Source organism: Myotis yumanensis, unplaced genomic scaffold, assembly GCF_028538775.1.
Source record: "Myotis yumanensis isolate MYYU_CA2020_CCGP unplaced genomic scaffold, mMyoYum1.0.hap1 SCAF_1, whole genome shotgun sequence".
NCBI classification, from domain to species: Eukaryota; Metazoa; Chordata; class Mammalia; order Chiroptera; family Vespertilionidae; genus Myotis; species Myotis yumanensis.
In genome coordinates, this window is record NW_027223752.1 from 217,357,817 (window position 1) to 217,378,473 (window position 20,657).

At 41.4% G+C, this 20,657-nt stretch overlaps 1 protein-coding gene across 2 annotated transcripts in view; it reads right to left on the reverse strand.

The window, feature by feature from the left end:
* Window positions 1-20,657, reverse strand: part of TBC1D1 (TBC1 domain family member 1) — a 207,937-nt gene that overhangs the window by 174,940 nt on the left and 12,340 nt on the right. For both annotated transcript variants that reach the window (XM_070398004.1, XM_070398012.1), the window contains exon 2: window positions 19,154-19,661. In XM_070398004.1, the coding sequence (XP_070254105.1) occupies window positions 19,154-19,570 (417 nt within the window). In that variant the 5' untranslated portion in view covers window positions 19,571-19,661. The remainder of the gene's footprint in view (window positions 1-19,153; window positions 19,662-20,657) is intronic.

Here is a 20,657-nt window from a genome sequence, read left to right on the forward strand (position 1 = left end):
TTCAAACATCTAAACTATAAAACTTTGTCAGGGTGATCACTTCATAGGTTTATAAATATCTGATCACTCATACAGTATTCTATGCCAATTATAATTGAAAATATGTTTATTTAATCTTAATAAACAACTATGAAAGAGATGACACAACAGATTCTGAATTTACATTAGAGTATCTTAAAAATATGCACTTGCATTTATATATATATATATATATATATATATATATATATATATATATATATTAATTGATTTCAGAGAGGAAGGGAGAGGGAGAGAGAGATAGAAACATCAGTGATAAGAGAGAATCACTGATTGGCTGCCTCCTGCACACCCCACACTGGGGATCAAGCCCACAACCCAGGCATGTGCCCTGACCAGGAATGGAACCATGACTTTCTGGTTCATGGGTCAACACTCAACCACTTAGCCATGCTGGCCGGGCTGCACTTGCATTTTGTAATGTGATCACCTTATGAGTCTTAAATATAAGCAGTTGTTCCTTTCCCAGTAGTTAACTGCATAGAAACTGTATGATCAAATTAAAATCTATCATCTTAAAATTCTTCGGGTTATTTCTTCTTTGAACCCTTCATTTCCAAGATGCATGTTTCCAATTTTTAAAAAAGGGGAAGGATAAGCCTTCGGGCCTCCAGATAGGAGTCATCTTCTTGCACGTCTTTTCTCCCTGTTGTTGACATTTTCTTGTAAGAAATAAAATATCATCTAAGGAAAAGTTATTCAACAATTATGTTGAAGTATGCTAATTAACATTGTTTAAATGTTATATATACCAAAAATGTAATAAAAAATTTTAGATAGTATATGTTGTATATCTTTTTAAAAAAATATCATAATTTATTTTTAGTTGACAGATAAAGTGTACATTTGTACATCTGGTTTTGGATTCAGATCAAATAAAGCCAGAAACACTCCATGGTGACATACGTTTGTTCACTATTTAAAACATGAAAGCCAAGACAGAAAAACCTAAAATCTAATTTAGTCTCATTTTGTTTTGTTCATAAAGCACAAATGCTATCACAGCTTTGCAACGAAAAAACCATCTTCCTTTTCCTATTCTTCATTGTAAAAGTCAGTGGCAGTTGCCTCATCTGTTAGGAACAGTCCTGGGAAAATCCATAATATCATGGAAGGAGAAAGGCAAGAACAGATTTTAGAAGGCTGTGTGTCATAAATCAAGCTTTGAGAATGGAAATCACATGGAAATGACATTTATTCACTTCCACGTACGACTTCTCTCCAGTTGTTGTTTTAAACTGTGAATTCCATTAAGGCATGTCATCATAATTAAAGTGTAATCTCTGGTTTGAAATTTAACATCATGGAAGTAGCACTGGGCAAATATGGGCTCCACGCCACACCTGCTGCCAAGGGGATCAGCTTCAAAATAATCGTAGTCGGTGTTTGAGGAGGGCAGCATTGTAGCAGATACAAAGCTACGCAAGATTCTCATTGCAGAGAAAACTATAATAAAGAAGGGAGTGGGGGAGGGAATCTAAATGTCCATTAACAAGGGCTGGCTAAATTCTGGTACATCCATATATAGTCCAGATAGCATCAGGGGTCCTTCTGTCATTTGAGAGAGAAAAAAATAAAATTGGATCAAAATTATGAGAAAATAATTTCTCTCTTCTCATGGGAAAAGAGAAACTCAGCATCCATCCCAAATTCTCCAGGGGTTCTTGGGAGTCACGGCTCCTCCTGTTCCCTGTGCCTCCGTGTCCAGCCCCCAGTGAATACTTGCTCTCTTCCCTGTCCTGCCTCCTATGGCTCTTATTACTTGTCCCTTCTCTGTTCACTGTGTGCAGACATCCCACATAGACCCTTTTCTTTGTTGTCTACAAATAACATTCACACAACCTCTCAGGTGCAGAACGCTGTAACAGCTATTTGGGAATGTGGGGAAGGGGAGGCCATGGTGGGAGGAGGAGCGAGGCAACCTACTGCAACATAATACAATATAGCCGCTAGCTGAAAACAAAGTCAGGCCTCCTGTGCTTAGACATTAGTCATTCCCTCATTTGCCATCAAAAATAGGAATTTCCCTTTGGCCTCCACACCCCATATTGTTGAAGTCTGGCTTTCCCAAAAATATTTTTGGTTGCTGTTATTTTATTTATTTTTGTATTGCTCCTGTGAGTCATTTTTTTCCAGCTTATTGAGATGTAATTGACATATAACATTGCGTAGATTAAGGTGCACAAGGTGTTGATTTGATACACTTATACGTTGTGAACTGATTGCCACCTTAGTGGTAGTTAACACCTCCAACTCACCATATAATTACATTGCTTTTTTGTGGTGAGAACATTTAAGATCCACTCCTTACCAACTTTCAAGTACATAATACAGTATAATTAACTCTAATCACTGTGCTGTATACGAAGTCCCCAGAACTTATTCATCTTATTAAGTGAAAGTTTATGCTCTTTGACCAATACTTCCTCATTTCTCCCATGCCCGGCCCCTGGTAACCACCATTCTACTCTGTTTCTATGATTTTGGCTTTTAAGAGTCCATATAAAAGTGATATCATATGATATTTGTCTTTCTGGGTCTGACATCTCACTTAGCATAATACCCTCAAAGTCCATCCATGCTGTCACAAATGGCATCATTTCCTTCTTTCTCGTGGCTGAATTCCATTGTATACATAGACCACTTATTCTTTGCCCACTCATCTGGTGATGGATACCTGGGTTGTTCCCATGTCTTGGCTGCAATGATCATGAGGGTGCAGATATCTCTTCAAAATCCTGTTGTCACTTCCTTTGGATATATATCAGAAGTGGGATTCTGGATCATTTGGTAGCTCTATTCCTACTTTTTTGAGAAAACTCCATACTGTTTTCCATAGTGTTGGCACCAATTTACATTCCTACCAACAGTGGATAAGGGTTAGGGTTAGGGTTATAAATATCTAATCACTACATCCTCACCAACACTTGTTATACCTTGTCTTTTTGAGAATAGCATTCTAACAGGTATGCAGTGATACCTCATGTTTGATTTGCATGTCCCTGTGATTAGTGGTATTGAGCATTTCATTTCTTTTTTTTAGCACCTTTTTTTTTTTTTTGTATTTGTTGGCCATCTGTATCACTTCTTTGGAAAAGTGTACATTTTTTAAATCAAAATTTTTTTGGCTATTGAGTTGTATGAGTTCTTTATAAATTTTAAATAGTAACCCCTTATCTGATATATGATTTGCAAATGTTTTCTCCCATTCCATAGGTTGCCTTTTCATTCTGTGTATGGTTCCCTTGGCTTTGCAGAAGATTTTTAGTTTGATGTAGTCCCACTTGCTTATTTTTGCTTTTGTTGCTCTCAAATCTTGCTTGTTTGTTATGCTAAGCGGATCGGACATCCCTGAGTCACTTCCAGCCCATCTGGGCCAACCTCTCTTTTCATAACCAAATGGTTCAAAGCTGAACAAAGATGGTGCTGCCATCCAAGAGCAGCTCTAGGTAGTCCTGAAACTCACCCTTCCTTTCTCCCTGCTGCATATAGTTGCAATTTCTCAAAAGGATACACCTCGACTACCATAAAGAACGTCTAAAACATATCCATACCTATATCTATGCATGTATTTATTTCTACTTTATAAATATGTAGGGCTATATTTGTTTGCATTAATATGTTTAATTACTATGTTCTATATTAATATTAACCTATTATTATATAACATAATATTAACATATATTTAATTTTGAGAAGCATAGGACTGAGTCAAAACAGAAATGGTATAAATGATACATGAATTGATTATATATAGAAACATTTGTTTATATAGTAAAAGAATACAATCTGTAAGGATGCACACCATTCTGTTCATGTTGGTTTCTCTCTAGGAGGTAGGAATTAAGGTAAAACTTTTCATATTAACACCTTTGTACTAATTTTTTTTTAAAATTCAGCATAAATGCTTCTGTAATCAGAAAAGGTATTTGTTTTAGAAAAAGAAAAGGTTGATGAAAAAAAAATGGACTCGTGTCATAGCTGAAAGGATTTAATTTATACATATGAAAGAGATCCTCAACAGTAAAGGCTGCTTAAACATTCATGAGACCTTTCCCACCACTCTCACCAATAACTTTCAGGAAAATTTTGTGTTCATAAAAACCAAGGAGAAGTGTGTAGATTTCAAAGAGATGAGAGCCAATGAATATTATCTTATGAACAAAAACTCTTAAGGGGAAAGAAGCTCAAGAGGGAAGGAAGAAAAGAGATATCTAAGAATAAAATCCTGCCCTAACTGGTTTGGCTCAGTGGATAGAGTGTCAGCCTGCGAACTGAAGGGTCCCAGGTTCGATTCCGGTCAAGGGCATGTACCTTGGTTGTGGGCACATCCCCAGTAGGGAGTGTGCAGGAGGCAGCTGATGGATGTTTCTCTCTCATCGATGTTTCTCACTTTCTATCCCTCTCCCTTCCTCTCTGTAAAAAATCAATTATATATATATATATATATATATATATATATATATTTTTTTTTTTTTTTAAAGAATAAAATCCTGCCAGAGCAAGAGAAATGTGTCCTGATGAGGAAGGAAAAGACAAACAAGAAAATAAACTAATATGGCTGCAAGGGGGTTTCTAGATGAGATTGGAGGGTAGGAGGAGAAACACATCCCTAGGAATGCATACAAAAAGGTAACATTCATTCATTTACTCATTCAGGAAGCACCCACTATGCACCAGGCACGTTCTGGGTATCGAGGTCTGGCAGTGAGTGAGACAGGCAAGGGCCCTGCTCTCTTGTTTCTCAGGCAGGAGGGAAGATGACAGACAAGGAAGCCTATGAACAAACTAGATAACTTCAGATAGTGGTAAGTGGTATGAAGACATTAAAACCAGATGAAGTGACGGTGATTGGTGTGAGGGTACTTTTAACTGGTGGCCAGAAGATGAGGTTCAAACTGAGTTCATAATGATCTAAGGAAAGAGCCACATGAAGAGCTGGGAGCAGAGCCTTCCAGGCAGAGGCAACAACAAATGCAAAGACCCGTGTGAAGAACGAGGTTGTCATGTTTTAGTAATGGATACACCAGAGTGGCTGCGGTCCACGGAGCACGGGAAAGCGTGTGGGGAAACGAGGTCCACATGGCAAGTCCCAGCAATGACACAGAAATGTAGTCTAAGTACAGGGGGAAGTCAATAGAGAGGTTGTGAGCAGGGGAGTGGCATGAATTGATAAGTTGTCTAAAGGAGGTTCTGGACGCTTTCTTAGTGGAGAGAAGAAGCAAGAAGGAAAACTGGGAAAACAGCCAGGAAGTACTGAAGAGTCCAGGAGAGGACTCAGGATTAGCAGTGGAATCAGAGAAGTGGCAGATTTGGAAAGGGTCTTGAATAATTTGAATGAGAGTGTGAAGGAAAGTGAAAAACCTAAGATGATCCTAGATTTTGGCTATAGCAACTGTCATTGCCACATAAGAGCTGCAAAAGACTGGGGAAGCTAACAGGTGGATGGGGAGTAAATCCGAGGGTTCTATCTTAACCAGGTTGACTTTGAGATGCCTATTCAACAAACAAGTAGAAAGTCAGGTTGGCAGTTGGATAGACAAGTCTGGAAATCCTGGGTGAGTCTGAAGTAATAGAGAGCTTTTCGGAGTCACCGTTGAGTAGCTGGTATGTAATGATCTGATAAGTTCCTCTGGAAATGGTATCTCAAAGAGAAATGTAGGAGACCAGCTCCTGGGGGACATAAAACTCAGAATTGAGAAGAGGAAGGATAAAGGAGACTGGGTAGAAACCACTACTGAAACAGAAGGGAAAGCAGGAGGGTGTGGATTTCCAAAAGCCAGGAGAAGAGAGTGTTTTAAGATAGAAGAAACCCTTTCTCTCCAGCTATGCCGAAAGCGACTGAGAAACTAGAGAGAAGAAATGCAGAGAAGGGGTCCCCGGGTCTCACAAGCTGGGGCCACTTTAGTGAAATGATCAGGACAGAAGCCCAACTGGTAAACCGAGGAGAAAATGGACGAGTGCAAGTGAAGGTAGCAACCGGGGCAACTCTTGAAAAACTAGAGCAGAAAATTGGTCCAGCACCTGAAGGGAGCCGGAATGGGAAATGGGGTCAGGGAAGGATTTGTTTTTAAGATGGGAGATATGAGGATATATTTTTTAGAAGACCAGGCAGAACCAGATTAAGAATTTGTTTCTATTTTATTTTTCAGATCATTCCTTGGGAACCAATTAGATCAGCATCAATAGGACAGGAAATTGAAATCTGACTGACTTTCTTTTCCGTTAGAGACCAACAAACAGACTATTTAAACCCCTCTGAAAGTGATCAGAAGACATCATATGGGTTCAGTGAGAATAAGCCACTTCATATTATACTTTGGATCAAGATGCTTCTTGAGTTTCACCCTGGCAACTTCTATAGCCTCCTAACTGGTCTGCCTCATCGGTCTCTCATTCTTCTACTCCATCCTCCACTCCAAAATCTAAAAATAAATCCTATTTCACCTCCCTAATCAATGATTCTAATAGAAACTTTCTTACGGAGACTATCTACTCGCCTTAGCAAGGCACACAAAGCTCTCTAAATTCTGGCCCCAGCCTTATCTTTCTGTCTTATCTCTGACCATACAATTTGCAAAACCCTAATCACAGCATCCCCAGCCACAGTGGACATCTGCAAATCCCCCTGTCCTGCTATGGCTCGGCAGGTGCTATATCCTCTACTTAGTACGTCCGTTCAATCTGCACCCAACTCACTGGCGTGGAAAACCCACAGCAGGTCTTTAAAACCAATTCAAATGTCCCATGAAGGGAACAACTTCACTTCATTGTAAAATAGAATTAACAACAACTCAGTTGTCAGGAAGTTTGTTCTTCAGAGTGGGAGATGTGGAAACAAGAAGATGACTTTTCAGGTGAAACCACCTTGAGACAAGATCCATCCACGCCCATTGTCCAAATGGCTATCATTGTTAAGAAAAGTCCCAAATCTGTCTCTTCTGCCCTCTGGAGTAATTCATAATTTGTCCATTACTTTTTGTACATGGCAGTGTTTTTGTTTTTGTTTTTTTTATCTCTTACCCTCCCCTCCCCCGTCCTCTGCCTTCCCTCTGAGGTTGGTTAGTCTGTTCGATGCTTCTATGTCTCTGGATCTATTTTTGACCATCAGTTTATGCTGTTCATTATATTCCACAAATGAGTGAGATCATGTGATATTTATCTTTCTCTGACTGGTTTATTTCGCTTAGCATAATGCTCTCCAGGTCCATCCATGCTGTTGCAAATAGTAAGAGTTCCTTCTTTTTTACAATAGCATAATATTCCATTGGATCAAGCATGTCAAACTGGCAGCCCACAGGCCACATGCCTCATTTATTTGGCCAGTGTTAGCCTTTGAGTTTGACATGCTTGGTGTAGATGTACCACAGTTTTTTAACCCACTCATCTGCTGATGGGCATTTAGACTGTTTCCAAATCTTAGCTATGGTAAATTGTGCTGCTATGAACATAGGGGTGTATATGTTCTTTCTGATTGGTGTTTCTGATTTCTTAGGATATATTCCTAAAAGTGAGATTACTGAGTCAAACGGGAGTTCCACTTTTAATTTTTTGAGAAAACTCCATACTGTTCTCCACAGTAGCTGCACCAGTCTACATTCCCACCAGCAGTGCATGAGGGTTCCTTTTTCTCCACATCCTCTCCAGCAATTGTCACTTGTTGATTTGTCGATGATAGCCACTATGACAGGTGTGAGATGGTACCTCATTGTTGTTTTGATTGCATCTCTTGGATGATTAGTGACTTTGAGCATGTTTTCATATGTTTCTTGGCCTTCTGAATGTCCTCTTTCAAAAAGTGTCTATTTAGTTCCTTTGCCCATTTTTTGATTGGATTGTTTATCTTCCTTAGTTAAGTTGTATGAGTTCCCTATAAATTTTGGAGATTAAACCCTTATCTGGAATAGCTTTGGCAAATATGTTTTCCCATGCAGTGGGCTTTCTTGTTGTTTTGTTGATGGTTCCTTTTGCTGTGCAGAAGCTTTTTATTTTGATGTAGTCCCACTTGTTTATTTTCTCTTTAGTTTCCATTGTCCTAGGAGCTGTATCGGTAAAGATATTGCTATGACATATGTCTAATATTTTGCTGTCTATGGATTCTTCTAAGATTTTTATGGTTTCCTGTCTTACATTTAAGTCCTTTATCCATTTTGAGTTTATTTTTGCATATGGTGTAAGTTGGTGATCTAGTTTCATTCTTTTGCATGTATCTGACATGGCAGTTTCTTAAGTAACTGCAGCATTCACACTAGGCCTCCTCCCATTCCTCCAAATTTCCTCTCCCATAGCTTACAGATGTTTGCTAACACCTGCAGTGCAGCATTCAGAACCTATATTTGACATATAAAACATTGAACACTTCTAGAGGGGGCAGTCATGCCTTATTTGATTCTGTACCCTGGTGCCCAGCCATGCGCATGACACATTGGTAGCATTCCAACGAGGAATTCATGTAAAATCTGCAACATTACAAATACCTACATCACTCAACCACCAGAAATGACGGCTCCCCATGCACCACCAGCACTGAAGTGAACAGGAAAGTGCTCCTGCAGGACCGGCTGCCATGAAGTCACACTTAAGGTGCTAAATCACACACAGTAGCACATCAGCGATCACAGTCAACTCCACCTCTTTTCTTGGGTATCCTGCATCAGGCTCCTCCCCTAGCCCTACCCCCAATCCAGCCTCTTCTGAGGCCTTCTCAGAGCCAGGCCAGCCGCAGCTTGGCTTGCTCTAGTTGTGGGTTCAGACTCAGGCCACAGTTCTTGGGATTGGATGTATCCAAAGGGAGGAAAAGTATTTTAAAAAGAGAAAAACTGGAAACAAGAAATTTATCTGCTTCAATACATCCCAAACCAGTAGCTCTCATGGCTCTTGTCCACTACATTACACATCTAGAATGAAAAACAGATTGTACTTTTGCACGTGATCTTTTCAGAGGAACTTAGAGCAAAAAAAATCTATGATTAACAAATAGAAGACAGCAAAGAAAAGGGAGAAACCTGGAATCACTCAGATGAGTGTTCAGATTTTTTTCGGAAATACTTCTTAGGTAGCTAATCTCGCCCAGGGCTATGGGTAGAAAGAAGATGCACACTGTATATGAAATTTAAAACGTTCTACTTGGCACATTAGAGAAAGTGAAATGAAACAGGTGAAATTAATTTTAGTGTTATATTTTATTTAGCCCAATATAGCCAAAAGCTTATCATTGTAACATGTAATCAATATAGAAAACTATTGAGATATTTTACTTATTTTTCTACTAAGTCCTTTCAACCCACTGTTTTGACTCTTACAGCCCATCTCAATTCAGACCAGCCACCATTGCAAGTGTCTAGGCCACCAATCAATCCTTTTAAGATACAAATCAACTCTAGGTTCCAGCTACTTATAAAGTCTATTCTTAGGAACAGATATATATTTAAAAATAATTATCAAACTCAAAGCATCTGATGAAAAAATGCAAAGCTATTTAACATGATAGGTATTGAAGAAATAAAGACTTTTAATTTTTTTTCTGATCATCTAATGTTAGGTGGATGCTTCTGAAGCCCTCGGACTCACTTTTCAAAGTCAAAAATAAATTACATAATCCATCCAGTGCCATGAACCCAAACCTTCCAGTAAATACTTGAGAGTTCATGCAGCGCGGGACATTCTTTTTATAGATGAAAAAGAACGCCTGCCAACCCTTGTAACCAGCAACCGACTTCTGTCTAGCATGATACACGGTCAAGTGTCGATTAGCAGACACGGATACACTGTCCCATGCAACTGTGCACTGAGTCATAGCTGCCGAATGGGACCCCACGTAAAACATAATAAACCAGAATGGGGTTCAAGATGCCCCGTGGGAATTTAACACAGATTTACAAGTCTTCCAAAGCCAGTACAACAAACCTTCCCCAAACCATTGCCTGAGTACCCAATAATAATAATAATAACAATGTCTGATATTTAGAAATTATGAAGACCAAATACAGAAAGGGCAATAAATAAAAATATCTTAAAAATAATACCGTGTTCTTCAGAATCATCATCCTCAAGGACAAAACACCCCGGCTCAGTGTTATAATCTCAATTTCACTTCAGCAAAGAAAGAAAGTAATGAGCCAGCAAATGTAACAGCCGAGTAAGAGGCCCAACTGAAGCCAGACTCTCCTGAAAACCCTAAAATAAGTGGAGCATATTTTAAGTCACTAACTTACAATTCCAAGCAGATGGAGAATTATTAAAGACAAATCAGTAATGGGTAAAATGCAACTGAAAGAAAGCTACAACCTACAATTAAATTCCAAGAAATTTTTAAGTTAAATCATAAGACAGCCAAAGCAACTCTGGCTTTTTATGTAGGGGACTGAAGTATTAACTCTGTTAATCACAGGAAAATAACCTTAGGCCACCTTTTTTTCAACACACAATATAACCAAATCCAAAGAGGCCAGTGCAGTTGCTGAGAAACACGACATGACATACTTACAGGGCCTCGTGCAAGAATGCACTGGTTCACCCTAATCAGCTTAGCTCGGTGGATAGAGCGTCAGCCTGTGGACTGAAGGGTCCTAGGTTCGATTCCAGTTGAGGGCACATGCCCGGGTTGTGGGCTCTATCCCCAGTGGGGTGCGTGCAAGAGGCAGCCGATCAATGATTCTCTCTCATCATTGATGTTTCTCTCTGTGTCTCTCACTCTCTTTTCCTCTCTGAAATCAATAAAATATATTTAAGGGGTGGGGGTGGGAGGGAAGAGAATGCACTTGATTCTACACTGGAATATTAGAAGGAAACATTTATGCTCTTAAGTCTACAAATAGTTAAGTAGTCTTAAAATTAGCAGTAAGGAAACCACCAGGTTTAGTCTCAAATCTTTGTCACCTTCAAGAAATGCAGTTTAGCTGCCAAAAATCATAGAAAAGGAAGCTTATTCACTCAAAGGACATTGACATTTTCTCAAATACATCTTCCTCGCAACATTTACTAAAGTCCTCTTCTTTAAGAAGGTTTCTACTTCCCATGGAGTCACTCCGGCTCCCCTAACCTAACCTAGGCATCTTTTCCCATGCTTTACCCTCCCCTCCTCAGCCCTAATATCTTAGCACTTTATTATGGAGATCAATCTAGTTTCTCTCCCAGCAAGAAATCACACTTCCTCTTTGGAAGAGAGGGGGTTAGGCCAGCAAGATTTTAGCAAGCACAACATTCTCTTAGGCAGGATGGAGAAGGGGGAGCCCCTGTGCACCCCTGCAAAAATGACATCTAACCCGTCCCAGATATGAAACACCCATCCTGGGTGCCAGACTGGATGCCAAATCCAGATCATCAGAATCTGAATAAAGTCAGGGGTAGGGCTTGAAAAGCCACGACCTATGTCAGGTATGAAAAGGAAAGTCATTTAGAAAACAGTGGGCATTTATAGCAAAACTACTCTCATGTACCCAGCCTCTGACCCACAGTGTCCCCTCCCTTTACCATACACTCACCCACATGTCCCCTCCATGGACCATACTCCTATGAATGATCTAAAGTGGTGGCAAATCCAATATTCTTCTGAGTTCAGGTTTTCATAGACTAGACAAAGCTGAAGAACTGGAGAAGCGCAGAATCTCTAGACCATTTTCTTAGACTTTATGTTATGTCTAGGGCTGAGTCTGGGTGGAACTCTTGGTTTCTTTTTATGTGATGGGCTAAAGACCTCGTCTGGGTCTCCCATGCAACTGTCTGTTTTTCAGAGTAGATGTTATTGTTTCCTACCATGGACCTAAACTCAAACTACACTTCAACCCAGAACCTTAGGCCCTGTGTTCACACGTGTTCTGAGGGATATTCTTGGGTCTTAGGAGAAAATGTAATCTCTGGTCCAATAAATCTGTGGATTTAATGGACTAATGTACAACTCAAGAGAGAAATAGAAAATACAGTGTTTCTCTAGCACAGCGGTTCTCAGGATGTGGTCTGCACAATTTAGTGAACCAATATTTTCTAATAACCAATGCATGATGTGTGGGGGCTAAAAAAATTAATATTTTTCCTCCCACCTTCTGAATTTTTTCAGCTGGGCTAATAATCAAATTAACAAAGACAGATTAACAAGAGAAAATAAAGTGTCTAATACAATTGTTAATGTTGTAATTAGCTAGTTATTAGGAAAGGAGCAAAAGGGAGGTCAGACATTATAAGCATAGCCATCTGGGCAGCTGCAGCAGGAAGCTGAAATATCACTCACCAGGGAACCACCAGTCCATTCCCTGCAGGTCATTGAGGAAGGGACTGGATAAAGGGAGATGGATGCATGTACAGTAAATTTGGGGTGACATAGGGAATATGCCTGTCTGTCTAACCTAAAGATAACTGGCTAGAGGAGGTGGGGCCACTGCAAGCCCATGAAAATTTGGGAATACATAATCCCCCAGACAAAGGAATTCTCACACTTTTGGCTCATGTGGCCCTCTTGTTCCTCCGGCTTTGCTCCTGCCTATGTTCCCTCCACAGGCATGTGGCCCTGTGGACTCCACATGCAATGAATGGACTTTAGGATTATAGCTGGGAACACAAACTAACCTAGCCTGATGCTTGATTAGACCATGCAAATATGGAATGGAAACTTTAGGCAACGGCTTTAATCCTAGTTCTGCTGAAGGCACAGCTGGATTTTTTCCTTGGCAGGATAGAAGGAAATGGAACTTGGAAACTCGGGGGCCTAATCCCACACAAAGAAATATCACTCATTCTCCTGTGAAAGTCTCAGAAAATTCATTTTCTTGTGACAACACAAGAACCCCATTTCCACCAGCAATAGATGGGGATATATAGAGCTCCCCATGATAACACACATGCACATGGGGAATCCACAGAAGCATGAAAATTTCAAAAACAGTGAGGCATCATTAGGGATATATGATATTTTTGGACAAAGGAGAAAGGGGGCAGTATATTAGATTCAAGAAGTGAGAATGGTGATTTACAGTTAGTTGCCGAAGAGCAAAACATACATGGCAGGAAAATGCTTGCTTAGCAACTCAGAAACAATGGGCACAGGGGTATCTAGCTAACAGGCCCTACCTGAAGCCCTCTTGTTTATCATACAGAATTCAAATTAGGCAAAAGTGACATCCTAAACTCTCCTTCCTGAAACAGGTTTTTCTGTCTGAATCTCTTGGACAGCAAAGTAGGGAGAGTGAACGGTTTTTCCTGAATCTTGTTTCTTAATAAACGGCTTAAAACCAATATCTCCAAAAGGCCATTTCAGGGTAGCAAAACTTTAGTTTCCTTCACATGCTTAAAAGATGTATTGAAGTACAAGATACACCACGGAGTTTTAATAGAACAAAAAGCAATTTCACAGGAGAACCTATTTCCTCCGGTAACACTCAGATATGGTTGCAGAATTCATATGGTAACAAACCTTTAAGAAACTACCACTTGTCGAGTTTTGGTACAAGTGCTAAAGAAAAATATCTACAATTTTCTAAAAAGGCTATAAACTACTTCTCCATTTCCCTACTACGTATCTGTGTGATGCCAAGCTTTCTCATATACTCAGCCAAAACAACCTATCACAAAGAATGTAGCAGCAGCCAAGAATCCAGTAGTTGTCTATTGATCTATACATTGAAGAGTGATGGCCCCCAAAAAGGAAAACTGTGGTAGGCAGTTAGACAGACATGAGCAGAGCAAGTGTGAGCGTAGATAGCTAGTCAGTTATTAACAAAGAAAGGGAGCAAATGGGATCAAACATAAAGCCTGATCAACTAGGAGCCTGTAGCATTCAGTCTTCCCAGGAGATAGCTGTGTCCTCTACAAGGAAGAATCAGCTTTCTCATCTCCCTGGGGGACAACAGAGGGGTTGCCAGGATTGGGGGTGGGGAGGTAGGGAGAAAACAACAGGGAAATTCCTTTGCTGGGCACTCGCACAGTAGAAGCCAAGCTGGTGCAGGGGGCGGGCCCAACACAAGTCAGAAAAGAGCCAGGAAAGAGATTGGCTAGCTCGAAAGAAAGCTTACTCCTTCCCAAGCCCAAGATATAAACAAAGCTTAGCAAAGGCTCTGGATTTGTTCCTTCCTTAGTTCATTCGCACGGGCTCTCTCTCCACAGCAGCAGTGCAGGCCTGGGTATGGCAGCCACTCAGGCCCAAGCTCCAGCCAAAGCGCAGCACCCCTGGATGAAAACAGAGACTAAGCTAGACTACCAGAGCTTCGGGTGCCAATGCCCGGTAATGGCACAGCCTATCTGGGCCCTGGTCCTCCTGGGCTTGGTGAGGACAGGTGTGGGCTTGCCGCCCCAGGGGTTAGCCTTCTCCTACAGTGAGATGGAGCTGAGTCACCTGGTCGTGGATGAGACATTGGACATTGCTCATATCCTCCCATGTGTGGGTCACCGAAATGCTCTTCTTTCAACTCCGTGGAAGAATCCTATTTCCACCGGCAACACAAGGATGATAGGCCAGGTACAGGTCACCAGGACAGAAAATCCTGGGTGCCTAGCAACTGGGAAAATAAATACCTTGCCCCCAGGGTAATCTTTCCTCCCCTAGCCTATCACTGGTCATGCAGTTCAGACCCTCCCTGACCTTTCCTCCTCTGGCATGTTGCTAGTCATGTGGTAGACCCCCTTGGAGGAGAAACAAGAAGCCAAAGAGTGGCCCTTGGACAACCACTTCCTGAAGCATTAACCCCTTGAGCTAACATCTAGGCCTCAGTTGTGTTTCAGCTCCAGGCCCAGACAAGCAGCAAAACCAGGTTAGCAATGCCATGGCAGACATCAGGACCAGCTGCATTGATCAAGGACTCCCTGCCCTGGGACCGACCAATCAGTGGACACCACGACCCTGAAAGGACACACCTGGAAACCGGATGAATATTCTATTAAGATCCTCCCCTGAAACCTCCTCTAAAATCCCCCCTTAAAAGCCCTAGGACAGAGAACCCTGTGCACACTTCCTCTTTGGAGTAGGCCGGAGCCTTTCCCGCCCCTCCCGTTCCCCCCAAGCCTGTTACCTTTACCCTTCTCTTTCCTAAGCTCCAAGGGCCCCTTCTTCGCCTCTGTAACTTGTTTCCTAAGCCCATTTCTTTTATGACTCACTTCTCTACCTCTGTGGTTTTCTAAATAAACTTTCTCTTATGGTTTGAGTCTTGACTCTGAATTCTTTCTTAACCAGAACTCAGGTACCAAGGTGCTGAACCAAAGTCGGGTCTGACTCCACCAGCCTAACACCTGGTGCCATTATCACTGCCAACAAAGCAATGCCTCTCATCACTAAATTGTTTTGGAAAATACGGTTTTGTTTTGTTTTGTTTTTCACAAAAATAGTATTCATGCTAGCATGTAAAAAGTTTATTTTTAAATAATTTTAATAGTCAGATGATTAAATAAATTCTTAATTATATATAACTAGTGGTCTGGCGCGTGAAATTTCATGCACTGGTGGTAGTGGTGGGGGGGGGTCCCTCAGTCCGGCCTGTGCGCTCACAGTCCCCCCCTTGCTCCTTACTGCTCTCCTGCAGTGGAGGCAGGAGAGGCTCCCGCCACCAGTGCTGTGCTCACCAGCCGTGAGCCTGGCTTCTGGCTGAGTGGTGCACCCCCTGTGGGAGTGCACAGACCACCAGGGGGCAGCTCCTGCATTGAGCATCTGCCCCCTGGTGGTCAGTGCACATCATAGCGACCAGTTGTTCCACTGTTCGATTTGCATATTAGGGTTTTATTAAATAGGGTAGTTAAAATAAAAATTTAATTAAATAATTAAGTAAATTTTAAATGAATTAATACTTGTATAATTTCTCAGTTCTAATGTCTAAAATGGTATTATTAATAGATGTAACCCACATAAACTAATGCTTTTTGGGATCCTCAATAATTTCTAAGAGTGGAAAGAGGTCCTCAGATGAAAAAGCCTGAGATGCTGCCCCAATGCATTTTGATCATGGAAGCCTTTCTCTGGAGAACACCTTGAGTACGTCCTATGGAACATACAGTAGGAAACACAATCTCATACTGTGCTTATGAAATTATTCCTTTATGTGCCTCTTCTCCCTAGACATTCCTCAGTAAATTAATTTATAGTCTAATCAATGAGTTTCCTCTCAAACAGTAGTTTTGTGCTCATGACCCTGGCAGTTGATGCATATATCTCCTCTGGCAAACACAGTTGAAGCTGACCTCACCCATTTAGAAGAGGTATTAACCTAGAGAACTATTTCACTGAGCAAATGTTACAAATAGTCCAGAGAAATGATGACACAGGTGAACATGCTTCTACACCAGATAATCCTCTGTTTTGAGATACCGTGCCAGGGATAGCCCAAGATCATAAGAAATATGGCACCGGTTAGAATCATGGCCAGTTTGGTGTAGCATTCCGTTTCCAACAACAGAAGCACTGGCTGAAGTACCGATGTTACAAATTACCTTTTCATAAAATGAGCCAGATGACAGCAATTTATTACTCCAAGTACTGACAATTTGTATTAGCAAAACTTTGTATACGAGCCAAAAATAACTTAAGGAACTAATTCATATTTCTACCATGCTTTTTAGAATATGGTAGTGTAAGGTCAGTTCTCTGCTTTTTGGTGAGACTGGAAGCCTCAATTATAAAATTGAGTTATGAATCTCTTCTTCCTGTCAGGTGTCTGAGTGACTGGCCAGAAGCCTATTCTTAGATGGCTCTAAAATATCTTGGGAAAAAGTCAAAAGTGTAAAGTGCTGAACAACTATTCTGTGCAAAAAAACTCTCCCCAAGGAAACTCAGTCTTTACACAGAGCTGGCCTGGAGCACAAGCTGTTCAAGCCTCTAATCTTCATTCTGGAATTTGCCCAAATAGCAGAAACCATTAAGTTTATTTATGCAGCTTTGTAAGTGTCTAGTTTATAAAACCTTGCTTAATTTTTTAAAGATGACCGGGATCTCACCCTGAAAGCGGAAGACACTCATCTTGATCTCTTTTTTCTGTGACCGGGGACTTGAAATTAAATTAGCCTCTAATTGGCTTCCAATAAAACTTTCTTTGATGAAAATTGTTTTAGAGCCATACATGCTTAGTAAGTTTCAGGTCCTGTTCTACTCATTTAATCCTTGCGGCAACTCTATGACTATAATTATCCCTGGTTTACAGATGAGGAAATGGGCTCAGTGCCTGAGGCCACACAGTTTATAGGTGGTAGACAGGACTAAAGAACGGAACGACGAAATAAAATGGAGTCACTCCAGTTAAGCTGCTACTCTTGTTTTAAGTAGCCTGGAAACTAAAACTTTTGAACTTTTCAGTCCTGTGTCAATGCCTGAAGATACAAACCTCCAGATGCCCCTCTGATCACCCCCTGAAGGTCTAAGGAAAGCATGTCCATGGACTCAGCCTGCCGACATCGGTATCTAGACCACCAGTCCTCTAAAGACTTAGCATCGCAGACCAATGCAGAGGCCAGGCATGCGGGACCGATTCTTCTCAAGAACATACTTTTTACCGTAAGAACCTCTGCTTTTCTTTCTTCTGCAGAACACTGTAGGTCTTGCCTAGTCGTGTTTCCGGTTTGCAAGCCCTAAGACCTTGAATAAATCTTCATCATTTATTTCTAGCCAAAGCCTCCTGATCCACTGACTCTTGGTGGACAACTGGAATCCAGGAACCTCCGAATCAGGATGGCGCCCTACCAATTTGAGATGCATGGATGGTAACATGAAATGATTTACAATAAGAAGAGATCCACTTTCGTGGGGAAAATAGTGGGTTTAAGCTCCAGATTAGCCTTTATTTCAGAAACACTTCCTTATACTCCGATGTGTTAGGCGCCATTCCCTGTCTTCCCCATCACACCACAGCCACATGGCATTTACCTGCCTTCCTTCTAGCCTGTACTAATATCCTCTCCCATGGCACCTGGAGCAGCGATCACTGAATGAATGCGTAAAAGAACGAAGGAACGATCAAACAAAAGTGAATTTCTACAAATCTACTTACTCTCCAAAAACATTAATTTCCAAATGAGTTCTGTGCATCCTTGAGGATAAGCAAAACACCCAATGGGGTGCAGGGAGAACCCCTGAGCAGGGCTGTTTCTACTCACTGACGCAGACCACGTGGACTGACTGACACCCTCACTGTTGCCTGTGGCAGACAGCACACAGGGTCCTCGCACGGCTTTCCTCGGTTCACCGGGGCCCTCACCTGTTTGCTTTCCAGAGTCTGTACCAAGTTGTAGCTGACCTGGGCCACCTGAGAAAGTGGCTGAAGGGATTATATTTTCAATTTTTTTCTGAAATAACCCTTACAGGATGGGCTGGAAACGAGTGTCACACAGAACGGCAAAACATGCCAACAACCATGGAAGCACGGATGAACAGGAAAATAGCAGAACTGGTGATGTTTTTACCATTTCTCATATAATATTTTTCTCAGGCACACCATGAGATATAACTACAGCAAGCTAATCAGATCTGAAAAGAACTTGGAAAAAAAAATCAAAACAAAACAATGACAACAAAATACCCACTCTGGAAGTATCAAAACTGAAGATTAATAGCCACTATCCTTGTGGTCCTTGCCTAAGTGAGCATCATGCCTTGGGAAACTGGCTAATAATGTTCTCACACAGTTTATAAGTACATATATTTTTATTCACAGCATAAAAAATGGGGAACTCGCTGATCTAGAACTTTGCTACTCAAAGCCAATCTGCAGAGCAGCCTGCTCAGCATCACCTGGCCGCGGCGAGAAATGCAGAGTCTCAGGCGCCGCCACGGACCTACTGAACCAGCGTTTGCCCTTTACCAGGATCCCAGGCAATTCACGGGGCACGTTCTTGTTTGAGTAGCGCGGCTTTAGAACACATTTCTTCAATGATCTCAATCCCAAAAGTTCAGGTCTTGTTGATAAGTTTCAGCAAATTTCTCTTTTGCATTTTTTTACCTCATAAACTTATCATTTCTAACATCTGATATAAAGTACTCTTCAATACTATAAAGAAACTATCCCCATACACCAAAACGCCAGTGAAATAATACGCATATAACTGCAGCAGCATCTGGAATGCCGGTATACATAAAATAAACGTCTAGGCTCCCGTACAATAAAAAGCATCCTGCCACACCTTAATCATTCTGATCCCCGCCGCCACTTACTTTTGTTTGATCATCAGCTTTGAACACGTAGCAGATACTCCGCCTACTGGCCGCATCGTCCTTAATCAGACAGGCGAAGTAGCTCGGGTCGTGACTGTTGTGGATCAGTTTGTGAGCGTGCTGAGGCTTACACTCGAAGATGCTGGAACAGATCAGCGGATCCCACTGCTGAGTCTTCTCTGGCTCCGGTTCACATCTCAGTCCAGAGGGCGAGACGCAAAGCCGGACTTGCTTGGTACCGGGTTCCTTTTTGGAGGACTGCCCGCTGAGCCGGCGCACCTCTGCCACGACCCAGGGCAGCATGGGCATGGTGGTCAGGGAATGCACAGGCAAGGAGCCCACCAGCTGGAGGCCGAAGGCCACCCAGGCCTCGTTAGGGAACGGATGCTTCCTCGCCGTGAATGTGATTGGTTCCATCTTGGGAAAGGTCTGGAAACTCAGCAACACCTTCCCACGCTCCTCGATGGTAGACCCAGCAACCTATTTGACCTGCTCCTGGTGCAGAAGCCTGGGGGAGACACAGAGGCATTCAAATTTAATGAAGTCACAGCAAAAGCTCCTTTCAAAGGGTTATTATTTCAGAAGAACTTAAAAGTCTGAAACCCAACATGTGAATACACAAAACAATATACAGTTGATGTATTATATAGAATTGTATACCTCAAACCTACATAATTTTATTAACCAATGTCACCCAATAAATTCAGTTTTAAAAGCCTGAACCCCAAACATAGGAAGAAATGGATATTCGTTCAAATACACTGCTCTGTTGAGAAAGAGCATTCTTGAAATTGCATTTCATATAAAATCTGAATATGCCATAAATGTCACACTGACAGGGTTACAAAGATCCCACCGGGAAACTCCTATTAAAGTTAAGCTTCACAGAGCCCACAAAGGCAGGCACTATGAAAAACAACATAACGCTCCCAGGACAGCCTGAAACCCTGTCATGTTATTTAACATATGCTTCAAGGAGTTTTTTAAAGATAATCATATTCAGTACTGGTAACTCACCCCCACCCCTCACAAAAGAAAAAATATCAGCTATTCATTATCATAGTCTGCTGAACCAGACTGGTTTTAACACCTTATCTATTGCTTATGATACCACTTAAAGTTTAAAAGTCTCTCCCTGGCATAGTTCAGAGATTTTGAATCACAAACTCAAATTCTATTAACAGGTACTTGGTGCCCATTATGTTCCAAACACTATCATAAATATTGTTTTGTTTCATTCACATAAGTCATCACCCCATTCCCGTCCTTATCAGTAGAGGATGTGGCTTCTACCAGACTCAAACTTTCAACTTCCATATGGGTGATTTTCAGCAACCATATCTGATACATCCTAACATCTGCTTGTCCCATTGGATGATGAAACCCTTCTGTTCAGAGCTGATTGGTCTACAGCACCTCAAGCCCTATTCTCTACTCATTTGCTCCTGGATAGTCATTCTCCCATGTATTTCCTGAGCATGTATACACATGCTGAGGAGGAACT